Source organism: Aplysia californica, unplaced genomic scaffold, assembly GCF_000002075.1.
Source record: "Aplysia californica isolate F4 #8 unplaced genomic scaffold, AplCal3.0 scaffold00111, whole genome shotgun sequence".
NCBI classification, from domain to species: Eukaryota; Metazoa; Mollusca; class Gastropoda; order Aplysiida; family Aplysiidae; genus Aplysia; species Aplysia californica.
The window spans coordinates 1,131,312-1,149,950 of NW_004797381.1; the positions used below are offsets into that span (position 1 = coordinate 1,131,312).

At 38.1% G+C, this 18,639-nt stretch overlaps 1 protein-coding gene across 1 annotated transcript; it reads right to left on the minus strand.

The window, feature by feature from the left end:
* Window positions 1-7,450: 7,450 nt before the first annotated feature.
* Window positions 7,451-15,004, minus strand: LOC101855415 (probable glutathione S-transferase; the record flags this gene model as incomplete). Its single annotated transcript, XM_005095691.3, is given in 3 exon segments — window positions 7,451-9,621; window positions 12,465-12,628; window positions 14,864-15,004. Coding segments are annotated over 3 exon segments (714 nt in total). The 3' UTR covers window positions 7,451-9,204.
* Window positions 15,005-18,639: the final 3,635 nt, after the last annotated feature.

Below are 18,639 nucleotides of genomic sequence, written 5' to 3' on the forward strand. Positions count from 1 at the left end.
GGGGGATCACCCTGTAGCTTGACTGCTAATCTATTCAAGATAGACGGGCATTTTTTTCACCGATGGCAAGACAACAGAACAAGCTTTAACTTTTAAGATGATACCAACAACTCCACATGCCCAAAAATTGACGAGCGCCTGATACCACCACGCCGTGACACAAATGTGAGGCAGCGCGGTGGACCCCGGCTCTCGTCAATTTTGGGGCATATTGAGTTATTAGTATCATCTCAAAGCTTGCTCATTTGTCTTGCTTTCAATGAAAAAATTACCCATCCATTTTTAATAGAAGTGGAGATATTTTGGATTGAAGGAGGTGGGGGTCACCTGATTTAAGAGGAAACCAGAGAGAGCGCCATCTGAATATATGACATTGGGCCCACGGGCACATGCTCAAAGACCACGGTACCGAATTAGCAAAAACAACAACAACAGACATGAGCAAGCTACCCCAACAGTTGGTTTCATAGTTTTGTATGAACCACAAATTACTGGCTCTTAAAACGTCGTGAACAAACTATCATTCATAGAAATAGATTTTTTTTAAAACCAAAAATAAAGGGAAAAAAACCCAAAATCTCCCAATCCCCCCCCCCCTTCCCCAAGAAACCAACATACAAACAACAACAACAAACAAACAACAACAACAACAAAACCTACAAACAAAACAAAACAAACAAACAAAAGACAATCAAACATTCCAATGGGCCTGACCGTGGCTCCAACTCCTTCTACTTCTAGTTTTCTTTATTAAGTTCATTTTCATATGTCCTGTCCAAGAAGACTACTTGTCTGAGACGACCACTTTTCTCCTCAAAACTGGGCGGTTGTCTTGGACAGGTTTTAGTTTTAGTTTAGTAGAGGTTTTACGGCGCTCGCAACTACATAGGGTCATATGAGCGCCACGTGGTGGATGTCAACAGAGAAGTCCTTACAGGGAATCAGACTTACTCTACTCACCTCTCTAGCTTCAACAGCACAGAGTCTGCTTCGACTAAACTCTGCTTCGACTATCAGGCACCCCGGAAATAGCGGGTCACAAGAGTGTGACAAACATACAAAAGAAGAAGAGGAAAATGACGATAGAAAGGATTAGGGGGAAAAAGCAGCAGTTCCATGTTGTAGTTCAGGCACAGCTATGAGTATGAGCATGACATTGTTACTATTAGATCAGCCCTTTCACAATGCTACTGTGCACAAGAACGAGAAATGCCCCCCCCCCCTTTGGGAAAGGCCTAAAGACACTTCAGTCAGTGGCACCGCCCCGGAGGGTTGGACAGGTTTGAGTTTGACTGAATTTTTCCTTTTCTCAATGTTAGTCTCTCTTTTTGTGAATGGGAGTGTAAAACATTTACAGTTTACAGAGTCTAAAACATTCCATACTAACACTTCTTGTTTATCGTTTGTTTTGAAACATAGAGTATATTGTAGTATTTATAGACAATACCTAAGACCAATGCTCCCCCATCCACCCCCCCCCCCTCTTTTTACCCACCTGTCTCCTAAGGATATAAGTGTACACAGACATGTCTTGCGTAAGGCTCATTAATGTTTGTGCTTTAATTTTAAATAGAAGGGCGACATGGTAGAGAAGGGACTTTGCGTTTTATAGAAAGAGAGTTTGCACACACGAAAGGTTGTGGAATCATTGATAACAACAAAGTATAGTAAAAGAAAAAGCCTTGTTATCCCAAAAGTGAATAGAAGATGCAAAAAACTTTCAAAGTTCAAGGCAACTGACTTTAATGTCTCTTTCAAGGCACAGTCACTGTTTAAAATTAAACAATATCGTGAGAGAAGGCATGGAATTTGTATTATATATATATATATATATACTTTTTTTTGTGGTCTGTTTGCAATATAACAACAGTACATTTGTAACAGCTACAAAGATCATTCTGAAAGCCCGGTTAATAACAATCATATAATAATAACATCAAAATTTGATCTAAAGTAACAGAATCACAGTACATGAATTTAAACAAATACAAATTGTGAGGTACCGTGGTAAGAACTGGCCCTCGTCAAAATAATGATATTGAAGAAACAGGTATTTTTCCTCCAGTTTTGCCATTTTTATCTAATTTTTGCTTTTTTTGGCGCAACACCTCTTATGTCCCTACATAAAAACTCATTTCCAGGTGAATTTTACAGAAAAACGTTTATAAATGGCACAAAATGTGTAAATGTTCAGTTTTTAAGGACTCTCAAGCTATAGAGAAGTTACCAAACTTTGGTGGCCATTTTCTTTTAAATTTTACCTGTGAGACCACGCTATCTCCACCTCCTTCAATTGCAAATATCTCGACTTCTATTGAAGATATAATTAGCATTTTTTTTCATTGGATGCAAGGCAAATAAATAACCTTAAAGATAATATCACGTGCCAAAAAACTGACGAGCGCCTGATTCCACCGTGTCGTGACACAATTTTACAGAAGATACATGTATTGTATTTTGTAAACCTCATGTATATTTTAGAACATGCAGTAGGTGGGCTGCTTCAACCATGCTCGTCAGGGTCATCTGAGCTGGAGGAGATTAAAAACCCTGCAACTAAAGTTTTAAAAACCTCCTGCAACTAAAGTTTTAAAAATAAAAACCTCCTCAAACAGGAATCACAATCATGTCTTCTGCATGCAATGGCAAAGCGCTAACCACGCTGCAGTGACTAGCCACTACACGTCGAATCTCAATCAAGATGAATTTATATAACACAAAGTCATAAGTAAGCTTTTTCTTTTTTTACAGTCGTTGCGTGAGAGAATTCCCCCTATTAGACAAAAGCTTTCCCCGCAATAACAGATGTGTAGACTTAGGTCTACATCTCCATTCTTTTCTTACCAATGTGTATAAATTAGCAACACATTAAGAGATCAGAATGCATCATGTGCAGGCATGTGTGCGTGTATACATGTGAAAGGAGGAGGCAAGCAAGCAGAGAGAGACAGACAGACAGACAGACAGATAGACAGACAGACAAACAGAATAAGAGAGAAAGAGGAAAGTGAGAGCAATTCATCTTTTATTGAACACCTTCAAACTGGCATCAATAAAAATGACAAAAGCGCAGGAACTACTGGGTCCAGAAAAACAACAGGAAAAGTATATTCCAAAACTGCATTTATGGGTTCTTCAGAACAGATAAGTTCGTTATGATTTTTTTAAAAACCTCAGCACTTTCACTTATTATAAGAATAAGACACTGTCAAAAGCAAAATCTAATTTCATTTGTAACTCTATGGTGAAACCCTGAAAACACAAACTTCACAGGACCACAGAATTTTGTTCATGGTAAGCAGATTTAGAAAGCTACAATGCATAGAATGAAGATGGAGACAAATGGGCATTTCATGTTAAACAGAGTCAACTGTACAGGAACATAAGATCTATGTATTTTATACAACTACATATATGGCTATATTGCATTCCAATTTTTACCACAGTGAGAAACCCACCTCATAAATTAACCAAATTGAGTAGTTGCCAGCATAATACAGGTACAGTAAGATAACAGTAGTAATAGTTGCTGCAGCATGTATATTCTCATGACAATGTTTGTGTGTGGGGGTGTTAAAATGTTAAAAAGTATTTTGTTTATGCGAGTGCATTCTATCAATGCAAGATACATACATGTACATTATCAAAGGGCTCAACTTCGCTGGGCTGGTCGTGTCAATGCCCGATTTCTGAATCCCATTTCGGCAGTATTGTATTCTGAGCTGTCCTCTGGGAAGCAAAAAGTTGGCCATAGCAAAATAAGCCTACATAATTTATCTCAACCTTTATTAAATTATTCTTCTGTTTTGCTAAAGAAATATTCTCCTCTGAAGATGTGTAGGTCAACTTCAAACACTAATGGACGAAGTATCATCATAAAATCATATATACATGATGTAAATCATGCATTCAAAACTCTGAATACATACTTTCCTCTCTCCACGAGAATAAGACAAAAAAGGATGACAGTTGTAATTAACAGGCCATTACCAACATAAAGTACAAAAAAACAGTAACGAAAGGACCGAGCTTTTATGCTATGTACAGTGGTATCCTGTTATAACGAGAGGGCGGGGACTGTTGCGAAATGTCCGTTATAGAAGGATTCTCGTTATAAGGGATCCAGTAATAAATTCAAGGGAAATAGTAGGCCTGATCTATGAGTTTGGTGTTCTGTTTATTTCTTTCTGTTATCTCAAGTGATGTTTTGTTTAACTTTAACATGACCTCAAGGTCTCACTTGATCAAAGATAGAATCAGGTTTCTTTCTCTAGCGCTAGCGATGTTGACAGCTCGGTGTTTGGGATCAGAAAGTTCTCTAGGACTCCAGGCTAACTCGCCCGCTGTGTTGTCCACTACCCCACCACACCCTGTGGAGTGTTCCCTCTGCTTGAGCACAATGGGAACATACCACACCCTGCCAACAACACTACATTTGCTCTATCATCACAGCAGTGTGACCTCTCCATCCCCGCAACAGAGAAGTGAGAGGTATATAGTAGGCCTAGATAATCTAGACTAGGCTGGCCTATCACGCGATGCGTTTTGTTTGTCTCTGCAGGCCACAGCCACTCATTCGCTCCGATTCTTTGTTTTGCTAGATCACCAACAAGTTTCTCAACTGGCGAGGTTTTACATTGTGTATAAAAATAAATGGCCTAAGCCCTGAGCACAGCAGAAGCAATATTCAGCTATAACCGACTCTCGTGTTTGTCTGATTGCGCTATAGAAGTATTTTATTTACAAAGATAAAGAAGAAAAAAACCCCCAGGGTTTTAGAATAGTGTCTTTATAAGAGACCTCTCGTTATTTCAGGACTCGTTATAAGTGGACTCCACTGTATTACCTTTGTTCAAAAAGTACAAGGAAGCACAAAAATCCACAAAACTGAACAAACTTTCTCCAGAAAAAACAATCTGGAAGCCCTAGGATATACACCTACATTCCAGGTACAGAAGCAGGAGAAGAGCAGAAATACTGACTAGCAAAAACAATGGTTGCCATCAAAACAAGAAAAACACATTTTAACAAAAATAAAAAACAGGGGAAAATATGCAAGCCATACAATAACAGCTAAAAATAGGAAGTTCAGGCCACTAAACATATCAATTAAACAAAATTTTGATGAATTTGCTTAGGTGTAGAGATCTTCCGATAATCTTTAACCCTCCCCCCCCCCTACATTGTCTTCCGAAATAGGAATACAAGGTTTATTCAGCTCCGTTGCGAGGCGACACAGAAGAATCATTTCAACATTTATATTATATATATTCACACTGATTTAAAACTTTTACCTGTCGTGTTCTTTTTTTGGGTCATACTCATACTTTGCAAAGAAGGGAATAAGAAAACAACCGCATTCTCTTTTCCTGAACAGTCGTATTAGAATACCGGAGGCGTACCAAGAGAGCGTGGCCAAAGTAAAGGTGCATCCATCGAGCTGTAACTGTGCCATCCTTGGCTGAACGAGGGCAGAAATGTCCAAATTGGACAACTTCTTCATTTACAAAACTCTTGCAGAGAGACCGTCAGCCAAAACGATCACACCTATTGGTACCATGAGATGGAACAAGCGATTTGTTCCAAAAGAATTCAAGGACAAAAAAGAAGTTGGAGATGTCCGACTCGTCATTTGGATTCTGTGGGCACCACATACTCGTTTCCTATCAGGAGCATTGCAACAAAAACGTCTTCTTGTTGTCGACCACGATGAGGCAGCAACAGGTGAAGGCAACAAAACGAAGTCCAACATTGTTACAGACTACATTTGCACTAAAAGTGGTGAGGACACCATGGACCAAATGTGCCTCACCTACCCCACAAAGAGAGCAACAAAACACAGGCCAATGGTGCTCCTTTTCAACATTTTGGACATCACCACTATCACCTCCCGAGTTGTGGAAAATTTTTTTTACTGAAGAGTAGTTGTCCGAGGACAAAAGCGTGCAGACTTATAAGGATAAGGACTGTAGCAAAGGATCTGTTACTTTTCCACAATATTGCGAAACATCTGATTCTTTTGAGAGCTTCAGGTCCTCTAAGGCTAGCATCTGCGTTTGTTGCCATTTTTTTTCCTCCAAAAGTTGCCACAAATGTGGCAAAAGTTGCCATAAAAGTTGCCATTCTTTAATGTTCAAGCTTTCAACTCTCTGTTACGACGTGTGTATATATATATATATATATATATATATGTATATATAATATTATGTATACATATAATATAGCAAAATATTGTTGATAGAGGTAACTTAATCTAAAGGACAAGAATTTCAATATGTTCTGTTTTAAGCATCCAGAATACCATTTGTAGCCACATAGAGTGTAAAAACATGAAAAATAAAGGTTTCACAAAAGAATGAAATCAAAATTAGAACACCACATAAAGAACAATAAAAAATAACAAATAAGGGTGTGTGTCCACTTACCCAAAGATTGGCCGTTTTAACCCTTTTTTTAAAGAGTAATTCAAGAAAAAGTACTGGATACTACATGTAAATTATGGAATAACACACAAGGGGCCAGCCAAGGTCAGTATTCGGTTTTGGTGGAGGCACGCTCTAACATAAGTTACATTTGTTAAAATGTAGGAACAACATCAAATTAAATGACATTACGCTATATAAACACAAAAAATAGAAAAACAGCACATCAGAAAAACAGCAACAAAAAATTAACACACCAACAAACTAAAACACAACAAAGAGGGAAAAAAATAAAAGACAAACAGTAATATAAATATAGTATGTAATATACCTACATTCTTCGCATGAAAATAACAATACATGGACACCTTAAAATTATCAAAATACATCTCTAATATGTTATGAAGTGTAAGTAGCTTTTTGTGTTGAAAAAAAATCGCTGCCGCCATTCACGGACCAAAAATTGCCAAAATTCGCAGGTCGCGGACGCGATAAACGCAGATGCTAGCTAAGGTGCCTTATGAAAAAATGTTTGAAAATATGGGAATTTCTGCCTACAAAGAGCCTACCACAATGGCCAAAGCCACCAGAGCACCAACAACAGGAGAACAGAAGAGAGGCAGGTGTGGCATTTGCAGCTGGAAGGTCAACTAGAAAGAAGTTTCGTTTTTGTGTGAAAAGCACTAACAACTTCCTGTGCAAGGAGCACGTTACAGTACTCTGCGAAAACCGAGTTGAGTTCAGAGAGTAACTTTGGACAGCTTAAGATTACGACATACGTTTGCCGTTTTTCCTTTCAACAATTTTCATAGCCTATGTAAACTTGTAATACAGTACGGTACATTTTATACCCCTCTTTTTTGTTTTCCTTTCTTGTGAATGTTATTGGCATTTGCATTTTTTTTCCCAAAAAAGTTTTATATTGACATGTTCATGCAATATCTGTTTTCACAGAAGCTCCTCTGAAACCATGGTTTGAATGCAATACACTTGTGGTACAGTACACTGTACCTCTCTTTGTCATTTTCTTTCATTTAAATGCTATCAGCATTTGCTCTTTTTTTTAATGCCCCATCTCTTATATTATGCTTTTGCAACGTCTGTTTTGGTTTTGAAAAAAAGATTTACCTACATGTAATGTATGTCAATAAAGTTTCTCAGAAATCATTGTTTGAATGATAAATATAAGTAAACTTACCCCTCTTTGTCATTTCATTTCACATACTATTTATGTCTCCACCTATACTCTGAATTACTTGTTAAGATTTACAACTATGCTTTGCTCATTAGGATTATCTTTCAAAAGTCTGTTGCGAAGAAATCTTCCATGTTTAGCTTGCGATTCAAACCTTGGACCTCCCAATGCCTAAGAAGCATGTGAAACCCTAGACTTTATACTTCCATTATCCCCGAGAATTCTATAATCATCAGCCCCAACACTGCAATTACTTTATATTTTGATAGTGCGATCCAATAAAAGATCTATTTTCCTAAATAAAATAAATAAAATGTCCAACCTACAAAAGGAAACACAATGTATTTTCCAATATAAAAATATGTGACCCTAAAAAATGAAACTGAAGTAAGCAGTGTAGGGTAAAAATCAAAGTAGGCGGAAGGTTAATTCATTGTAGTGTTGTACCCTTCCATCAACACAAATTAGATCATTTAAATTGAGGCTGCTTCAACCCTGACCATCAGGACCTACTGTGGCTGAGTGGGATATACTGTAAGGTATTGGATAAAACGGGGTTGACAAGTGGTCTAAAATTAATAAAGGGGTGGGGGGGGGGGGCACATTCAACCTTTTACCCCTGTACTAGTAGGAACAAATCTGTTTTATTTCTCCTTCAGAGAAAAAATTGAAAGGGGACGTAATGCAAAGAAGTAGAACTAGTAGGCTACAATAGCTCCAATGACGTAGGCAGTACAGTTCATTCACAAAAATCGGAAGGATACCTCAAATTCACGAAGTTCCTGAACACAATGTTTTTCACTAATTTTGTGTTTTCACCCATGGCTTGATCTTGCACCATTATCAAACTTAGATGCAATAGGACATGGTTTAAGTCTATAAAATAGATAAGATTTGGAATCTTTATCTTGGAAACCAGCACTTTCTGCCATTCCTTTCGAACTGTGTAGTTTAGCCAGTTTGTGGAAACCCCGCAGCCAGTGCTGAGCGCGCCACGCCGAGAGTAGGCCTAGATCTACTAGCACTAGATCTAGTAAGCGGGCGGGCATCCTGATAAATTAATCATAATGTAGGTTATTGATCGATTCAGGCGGCTTCAGGGCTATGCGACAAAAACCTAGATCTAGATATATACTAATGTTTCATGTGATTGTCGGAAGTGGCAAGCTGGAAAATACTAAACCGGGGATCTGGAATAAGGAAAGGAGCAGCGGGGACGGCGCTTATTCAATATCTTAGAGTAATGTCCAATGAAGAACCTCCAAATCAGACTAATGTCTTCTATGTAATGGCAAAGAGCCTAACCACAACAAACAGCAGACAGTGAGCAGTATAATCTCAAACTGTGAATTAGAAAATGGATTTCTTCACTGATTTTCAGCGGCAAATTGCAATCTCACAAAATAATTTTAGTAAAAAACAGAGGCAAAAGTAACATTCTTCGATCTTCTTAACTCAGATTAAGAACTAACTCTGGCTACATCCCTCACCTCAAGACAACATTCTGTTTGCATGATACAATAACAAAAGAAAAATTAATTAAAATGAAAAAACCCAAAACCGAACAACAACAAACCCAATTTTTACTCAAGGCAAAGCGGTTCCAGCTCTGATGGCCTCAGCCACTTCTGTCTTGGCTGTATTGTCAGCATACCTCTGATAAACTGCCACTAAACGTTCCCATTCTGGTAAGGTTGACTTCACTGACTCTCTAGAATGAGCAGCCTTCATCCATGTTTGAAGACGCTCAAACACGCCGTTTGTTGGTACTTCTAGACCACGATAGTGAGCCAACAGGCGTAACCGAAAAGTGTAGGGCACCAACATGATGTCCACAAACCCAAAATTAGCGCCAAAGAAATATGGACCTTGCTTGGACATTGCACCTGTAAGTGTTTCCAGATTTTTCATGAAAGCCTCTTTCGCTGTCTCCTGTCCTGCTTTGTCCTGTTTCTGAAGAATGGCATAAAAAACTGGGACAATCTTTTTGGATATAAAGTCAACCTGGGGAAAAGAAAAAGAAATTTTTTGTTGTTAAATTGAAAAAGTCAAAAGAAAAGAAAATTACACTTCTTGCATGCTTAACCCTTTGACGTTGAGCCCTGGTCACTGATGTATCGGTGTCGCGTAAAACTGCCCGTACGCCTAACCACCGGCACATCGACGCGTGAGACCCTATCCTTAAATCAGCACACCTAGCACATAACGAGTACAGAAACCAGTGTTAACTACACAGGACATTTTCGATTATTTTGAAGATCTTTCTGATTTAGATGCAAGTAATGACGAAGACTACCCTGAATGAGAAATGTACTGTGATTCTGACGATAGTATGAATGAAGGAATGAATCGCTCAGGAGCTCAGAGGGGCATGGAAGCCTCAGGAGGTCAAGGCTAAAAAGGTTAAAAGCAGTATAACATCTCTTACCATCTAATAAAAAGATGATGCAAGACACATTTGAGCCACAGAATGGTGACATCAGGCGTGCTAATCAAAATAATAACATTATAGAAACCAACATTTTTCCACCTGTTGGGCAATTTTATTCGATTTTTTTTTATTTCAGGCTCATTACCTTTTATATCTCTTTGAAAACCACATTTCTGTGTGGATTTTACAGAAACACGTTGATGAAAAGCCACAAAAATGTAAATTTGCAGTTTCCAAAGTCACTCATGCTTTGACAATCATCAAACTTTGGTTGCCATTTTCTCACTCATTTTACTGTTACACCAGGCAATCTCAACCTCCTTCAATTGCAAATATCACGACTTCTATTTAAGATGAATGGACATCTTATTTTTCAAAATAAAAAAGCAAGGCAAATGAACAGGCTTTAATATGATACCGGTTAATAACTCCACAAGACCAAGAATAGACAAGGGCATGACTCCAAGATGTTGTGACACATTTTTTTTTTTCCACAACTACTGAGATACCGACACGCTTCACTGCCGCCAAAAGAAAGTACAGTATAGTGTTACATTATCTTCACATACTGGCAAAAACAGCATAAATATGCCAGTAGGGATTGCGTCAAACAATACAGCTGTCAGCTAAAAATACAATCCATGCAATAGATGTTACTTTTGTCAGAGAAACCAAATTGCCTTTGTGCTGGATACAGTATTATATTCACATTTTTACTGCAATATGTGTCATAAACACACTAATCATACATCTTAGGTTTACTTTGCTCAGTCATGAACAGTTCTGACCCCGGTCGGTCCAGCGTTTCAATAAAAATTCTGCAATGGCATGTTCAGGAAATGAAGCCAGGATGAAATAACGTCCGACAAGACTTCATTAACAGTAGTTACAAGTGGACAGCACCTGTGTGGTTCTCGGGGCCCTGTCTAAGAGACAAGGGAGCAGAGAATAGGACCACTGTATCCGTACCGCGCATGTCGTTGAACGCGACTAAGGTCGGTTGGGCAAAGGGTTAGTAGCCCTTTCCCGTAAAACCAAACAAAACAGCTACAAAAACATCAACAGCAAAAACAATGCGACCGCCAGTTCTGGAAGATGGAGGATGCTCAGGTCCTGATTCCACACACGGCCTGCACCACAGCGCGCTTCGCAGAGAGCTCTAATCAAAATACTGAAATTTGCTTCCCAGTTTTTGTCCTCTGGTGTTTCCTTCACACCCCCCCCCCCCCCCCCAGTGTATCTTTTTATAAAATCAATAATCCCCACCCCTATTCCGTAATCCTATACTTCGCAACGGCGTTACTCCCACAAAAGACGGTCTTTGCTCACACAATGCCGGATTTATTTATGATGCAAATACGCGCAGGTTGACTGAAGGGTCACGATGGCGAGCCAGATAATTTAAAAATCGGACGACGCTTGTATTTTCTTTTCTTTTTTTTCCCACAAGTGACAGCACAGAGAGGAGTCCGAGTATTGATTAAATTTTATATGCACGGCGACACAGCGTTTATCCTGCACAACCTGCATGTCACAAATGTTGCATTATCAGACTACTGCTGGCAAACTTCTCGATGTAACGAAGTGAAAGTAGATCTTTATTTTCAAGACCGCACCTCGGGGTGAAATACACTTTCGCCTGCTGCCTGTTCACGTGAAACGTACTCTCGGACGGGGAAAAGCTGAATGAATATAATATCACAATCGCGACCGGCAAAACTGAACGTACTGACCATATCGAATTTGGTTTTCAAATATTCCAGTTCCGCGTTACAGATACTATTTTGACAAAACATGGGACTTGAGATAATTAGGTTTATTTACCCAAGCTGAATCTCGTATTTTTCTCATTTCAGGATGCGTATTTTTTCATGAAAAGTCGTATTCGCGTATTTTCTGAAAAAAATCGTACTAAAATAGGTAAAATCGCACTGGTTGGCATCTCTGAGCAACCTATTATTTTCAACAGAAACCTGGATAAGAGGTTCAGACTCGATTTTGTGGACTGGTATTTTGATATGACTATTGTCATAGCTCGGTGAACGGAACCGCGCGGCAGCTGCTAGTATACTCGTAGCTCAGGTGCTTAATGGGTTAATGCCCTACTGTACACAAATGGCAGTTATTTCAAATGTGCACTTGGAACTCTTAAACTTAAAGTTAAGGTTCAAAATATTTTCATAATAAAGACCTAAACAAATAAAAATGACCCTGAACTCTGATAATATTCACTGACATTACGGTATGGAAAATTGTAAAAACTCTACAACATTGATGAAACTATGATGCAATCGAAATTTGCTTGAACCACAATTTACAAACTGAATAAAGAGGATGCCCAGGAATTGGACTGACTTTTTGGGGGTCCAGAAGGCTAGGACGTTGCTGAGAATAAGACAATCCATATCTAGCTTACCCAGATTTTAGCCATGGCTCTGTCATAAGGATCATCTGGCAGAAGGTTGACCTCCTTCTTCCACACTTCATCGATGTACTCAACAAGTACAATGGACTCATAGATGGGTTTCCCATTGTGAACGACAGAAGGAACCAAACCTCTGGGACACACTGACAAAAACTCTGGGAAAACAAAGAGGAGAAAAACAATTTTTTATCAGATTACTATTAAGCATAAAATGTGAGGCATAGTCGTGAAATCAGGGGCTCGACAAAATAATGAAATATAATATTAAAAACCACAGTTTTTAATTTTTATCAAATTTTTGGTTTTTGGCTCAACAACCCTTAAGTCCATTAAAACATTTTTGTGTGGATTTTACAGAAAACCGATTTTAAAAGCACAAAAAATGAAAATTATGCTCTCACCCTTTAGAAGTCACCAGGCGCAGATGGTCTTTTTTCCGCTAATTTTAAGGTTGGTGATTTTTTAAATTTTTTAAATAAAAATCCAAAAAATCAATTTTTTAAATTTAAATCAGATTTTTTTTATTTAAATCGGATTTTTTTTATTTTAAAAAAAATGTCGACACAGTTTGGGATTTTTGGAGGCTAAAAGTAAGTTCTTTTAGTGCAAAATGCATTGTCTTTATTTTAACTAATGATTAATTTAAGCAACCGCAATTTTAGAAAGCCTTAATCTGCTATATCAGTGAGTTATGGCTGCAAACAAAAAATGAAGAAAATGTCAGTCTAAAAGGAAGGGGGGGGGGGGGGTAATTATGCATAGATAAACTTGCATTTTATTACAGTGTGTGTGTGTGTGCGCGCGCGCTTGTGTTTGCCTAAAAAGAAAAAGAAAATGCTAATTTCAGTTATGAAAAAAAAGTAAATTGAATACAGTATTATTTTACTACTTACAATGACAGGGGGGAAGCAGACTTTTAAGCATGATTATTTTAGTCTACTAAACCTTATATCTGTTTTATAAAACCAAGGAAAGGAATTCTGAATGTTTAAAGATGTAAAAACAGAATACATTTTTTAAAAGTGATTTAAATCACTGAGTTCTATTTTTAAAATCAAGTTGATTAAAATTTTTTTTTAATCAACTGATTTAAATCAATCCAACCCTGGTTTTCAATTATGAAAAAAAGTAAATTGAGAACTGTATTATTTTACAGTGACTGGGGGGAAAGAAGACTTTTAAGCATGATTATATTAGTCTACTAAACTTTATATCGTTTAATAAAACCAAGGAAAGGAATTCTGAATGTTTAAATATGTAAAAACTGAATACATTTTTTTGAAAAGGGATTTAAATCATTGATTTTTATTTTAAATATCAAGTTGATTAAAATTTTAAAAATCAACTGATTTAAATCAACCCAGCTCTGATTTCAATTATGGAAAAAAAAGTAAATTGAATACTGTATTACTTTACAGTGAAAGGGGGGAAAGCAGACTTTTAAGCATGATTATATTAGTCTACTAAACCTTATATCTGTTTTATGAAACCAAGGAAAGGAATTCTGAATGTTGAAATGTGTAAAAACTGAATAAAAATAAATTTTTTAAAAAGTGATTTAAATCACTGATTTTTATTTAAAAAATCAAGTTGATTTAAATTTAAAAAATCAACTGATTTAAATCAACCCAACCCTGGCTAATTTCATATCTGAAACCAGGGTATCCCACCTCTTCCAATTGCAAATATCTTGACTTACATTCAAGACAAATAAGCATTTTATTTGCCAAAAGCAAATCAAGAATAAGCTTCAAGACGATACCAGTAACCTCATATGCCCCAAAATTGAAGAGTGCCTAATTCCATCGCGTCGTGACACAAAATGGACTTTTCTGAAAACCCCCCCATCTTTTTCTTTAAACCCCCCCCCCCCCCCCCAACTTTCAAGGTAGATTTTGAGTAGTACTATAAAACTGATGCCAACAATGGGTGAGAGTAACATAGGATGTAGGCTAATAAAAGTCATGATCATGACCAAAACCTGTTAAAAAAAACTCAATTGTTTCATTACCAGGCATCTATAATACACATTACATTGTTAAAATGATGCATGCTTAAATTTAGATATCAGCCAAAAAGTGTTTTCTCACATCTAACATGATATTTTCCATTTAGCTGCTACTGCACTGCTAGTAGACTGGTTTTCAATTTTTAATTTTTTCTTCCTCTGTCAAGACCATCTTTTGAATTAACCCTGTCCTTCAGGGCTGTTACTGACAAAAAAACAAATATATAATAATATACATAATATTATACTAATAATTTCAAGTCAGTTAATATTGTTACTTTATTCAGACCTGATATTGTCTTCTATCTACAGACAGTTCATCTATATCATGTGGAGATACTGGTATGGACATATAACAATGCTGAAATGTTCGAGAACTTACCAGGTGTTTTATTGTAAGGGTCTGTCTCAATATACTCATAGTCAACCTGCTTCTCATTCAGAGCTATCCAAGCCCTCTGAGCAAATGGGCAAAACCACGCACAGTACAGCTGGACTTTTGATAGACTGGACATGATGGTAGCTGAAAAAGAAACTAGACATCTTTAGGCAATCCATGGAAGGAAAGTCACTAGTAAAAATGTACATGACTAGTCAGAATACATTTTTTGAGAGGAAATTTTATGAGGAATCCATTTCTGATGTTTGTTTCAACATTTTTTTTTTTTAATAAAGTGTTTTACAGTGCTCGCAACTGCATATATATAAGGTCATATGAGCGCACGGGACACACCAAACATTTTCATTTGGTAGGAAATTTTGAGTTTTGCCCGGGTGGCGGTCGAAGTCTACTCTATAAATCGATTTTTGACCACCAAGGGATCTTTAACCGGCGCAACTTGACTTGCACACGGGACCTCCGAGATTTTTCGCCCTTGTCCGAGAAGGCTTGGTGTAAATCTTTCTTACCAAAAGATCAAGGGTGTGGCTGAAAAATCCCGGATGTCCCGTGTGTAAGTTGTGCCCCTTAAAGATGATATATAAAAAAGAATCTGGGGGGTTTCAGGGGCCCCCCTGCATTTCATTTTCACAATGATTTGATGTTAAATTGGCAATTAGGATTGATATAGATCTACTTGAAAACAATAGATTTGCAAGGGTTTTAGTGGCCATACGTGAGTTCTACAACAAATATAGAGTCTAGAGGGCAGTTTAGCCCTCACATCAATGCATCTGACCTGTGTGTGGGTGCACATCAAGGAGCTTAGAACTAATGGAGCCTCCTCTCTCTCTTCGCGGCGCTGCGAGCAGTATGCCGCGGTGGGGATCAAATATGGCCACCGACTGTGGGCTAAATAACGAAATGTGGCGTTTCTTTTTATAGAATCTTATCGGGCTGGGCCACGTTGTGGGGGTGGGCGGGGTGGGGGAATGCACGCAAGGAAGAGGGGATGGGGTTGGGATGAAAGAGGAGGGGCGGGCCTTGGGAAGGGACGAAGGAGAATGGGAAAAATTAAATAATAAAGAGAGAGAGAGAGAGAGAGAGAGAGAGAGAGAGAGAGAGAGAGAGAGAGAGAGAGAGAGAAAGAGAGAGAGAGAGAGAGTGAGACAGACAGACAGACAGACAGACAGAGAGAAAGAGAGAGGAGAGAGAAAGATTGTGATCAACTGACAGGCTGACGGATAATGACAGGGAGAAAAAAAAAAAATTCTGTGTGTGATACGGACTGTTCAATTCTTTAAGAGTTTTATGTTATAATGTAGTTTAAAAATCAAAAAGATGTGTAAAATAAGAAGAAAACTTGTCCGAGTAACATAAAATTATCAAGCATACCAAATTATAAAGATAATCTTTCAAGATGCTAAAATATTTAATTATATTAAGAAATGGATAAAAATATACTTTTAAACTGAATTTAAGATGTATATGATTGCATGATTCTAGGCGTATGCCATAACTAACTTTATGTGTGTAAGGAATAGCGGACACACAAGAGGGTCGATGTTTGCTTTATCTAATTGCTAACAGTATGTCTTGGTCTATAAATAATATTATTGATCACAATAATTTTGTTTCCTGGTTTTCACAAAGTGGAGCGCACAATGATTTCAAATATTCAACACAAAAAAAAGAGATAAGCACCCTTGGAGGTGTGATCGCATGCATGAGTGTGGATGACCTTTGAAGGTTTTTTTTTTTACAGTAAAGTATAAATGGAGAGCAGCATTTTTAGTCCCTTATTACACTCCAGAGTGGGATAATTTATCTTAGTGATAACTCTTGTGTTGTAAAATTTGTTGTTGCTTTGTTTGGTTTATTTTTTAACAGCAGAATCTTAAGTGAACCGGAATTATTGATTGTGGGATCTTAGGCGAAGACTACAACAATAGAATTAAACCGAGTATAGTTCTATCTCTAACAAGACTCAAACTCTTATCCACCCCACCCTACCCTCTCCGCTCATCTGATATGGTTTGGCGTTTCATTAACATAGAAAATATTCATCATTATTGTTGTTGAGTATTGATTTCATGTTCTAATGGAACCTCTAGATATCTACAAATATAGACTACAGTAGTATCTAATTTGCACACACAAAGGAAAGCAATATCTTTAATTAAAATGTATAATATGTATATAATATACACACACATAATACTTATATACACATTATAAAATTATATTATTCATGAATAAGAATACTCTTAAAAAATTGAGTATCTCGGTCTTTCTGCTGGGGTGTTGTATCCCTTTCAGCCTGGGTTGGCCTTGGCATGTAGCGCCGGAGCCAGCCTCTTATGAATATTAATTATTTAAATTGTGTTGCTGGGGGCATAGAAACACTTTCATTCAAATTTTATAAAAGGAAAACAACATAACTGTGAAAACTGCGGTCCACTGCAGCATCATCGGTTCTTACACTTAAATACAACACAGGTGCAAGGCATTTTAACTAATTGACTTGCCTAATCTCAAGGACCTCGGAATAAAACCTTTCTTATCTAGATTTCAGTGCCTGAGTCGGGCAATCACGCAGCGCAGGTAGCCCACAGTTCCGCCGCGAGACTCCTATCAGGCGTGCGGTGCCGCCCACAGAGCATCCTCCATTATTTTTGTTTTTGTAAAGTGTTTTACGGCGCTCGCAACTGCATACGGTCATATATGAGCGCGCGGGACACACCTAGTATTTTAGGTTGGTAGGAAATTTTGAATTTTGCCCGGGTGGCGGCCGAAGCCTACTCTTAATCTTATCGATTTTAGACCACCAAGGGATCTTTAACGTGCGCAACTTGCACACAGGCCCTCCGAGATTTTTCGCCCTTGTCCGAGAAGGCTAGGTGTAGATCTTTCCTACCAGAAGATCAGGGGTGTGGCAGAAAGACAGCAGTAAGAAGGAACCAAAGAGTAGCAGTAGAAAGGCTGCAGAAAGAGTAAGGAGCCCAGAGGAGGGGGCAAAGGAGGTGAGGGGGTGGGGGCAGAAAGTAGAAATGAAAGCAGACAACAGAACATTGCTGGAGAGCAGGAAAGTAGGTGAAAGGAGACAATTTTAGAGAAGAAAATTTTTTGGTCGCTACCCAGATTCAAACCCGGGACCTTTGAATGAGAGGCCAACACCTTAACCTCTAGGCCACGAGAGCCCCCTCCATTACTTTTAATCTCCTGGGTGCACATATAAGTTTAAAAAATACTAGTAGTAGTAGTATACTATCTTTGTATTGTTTAAATAGTCGGTATCAATAATCAATGTTTAAATCTAGCCTACAAATTTCACTTGTTTTTCACAAGGCAAGGGGGGTTGCCCCCCTGACTTAAAAAAAAAAGCATGGGGTGTTTCAGGGGGGGGGGGGCCTTCCCCACCTGAATTTGACCACGATTTGATGTTTTGCATTATATAGGTTTGAAAGGCTATCTATCCATATCAGCACGCGAATCAAAAAGTAATCGTTTAGACTTAGAACCAGAAGAAATCTTAGTTGGGGTCAAAACTAGATCTAGAATCTAGATTTTGATAGAGCCTGACCTACGTCTAGATCTAGATCTATATACGTTTGATTCGCGGCAAGCTAAGATGTCAAACCTAACAACTGCAAAACATTAAATTGTGGTAAAATTCAGGGGGGCATGCCCCCCTGAAACCCCCCACCTTGTAACGCTTGTTTTTATTAGGTCAGGGGGGCAAGCCCCCCTGAAACCCCCCTACTCTTGGGGCCAAAACC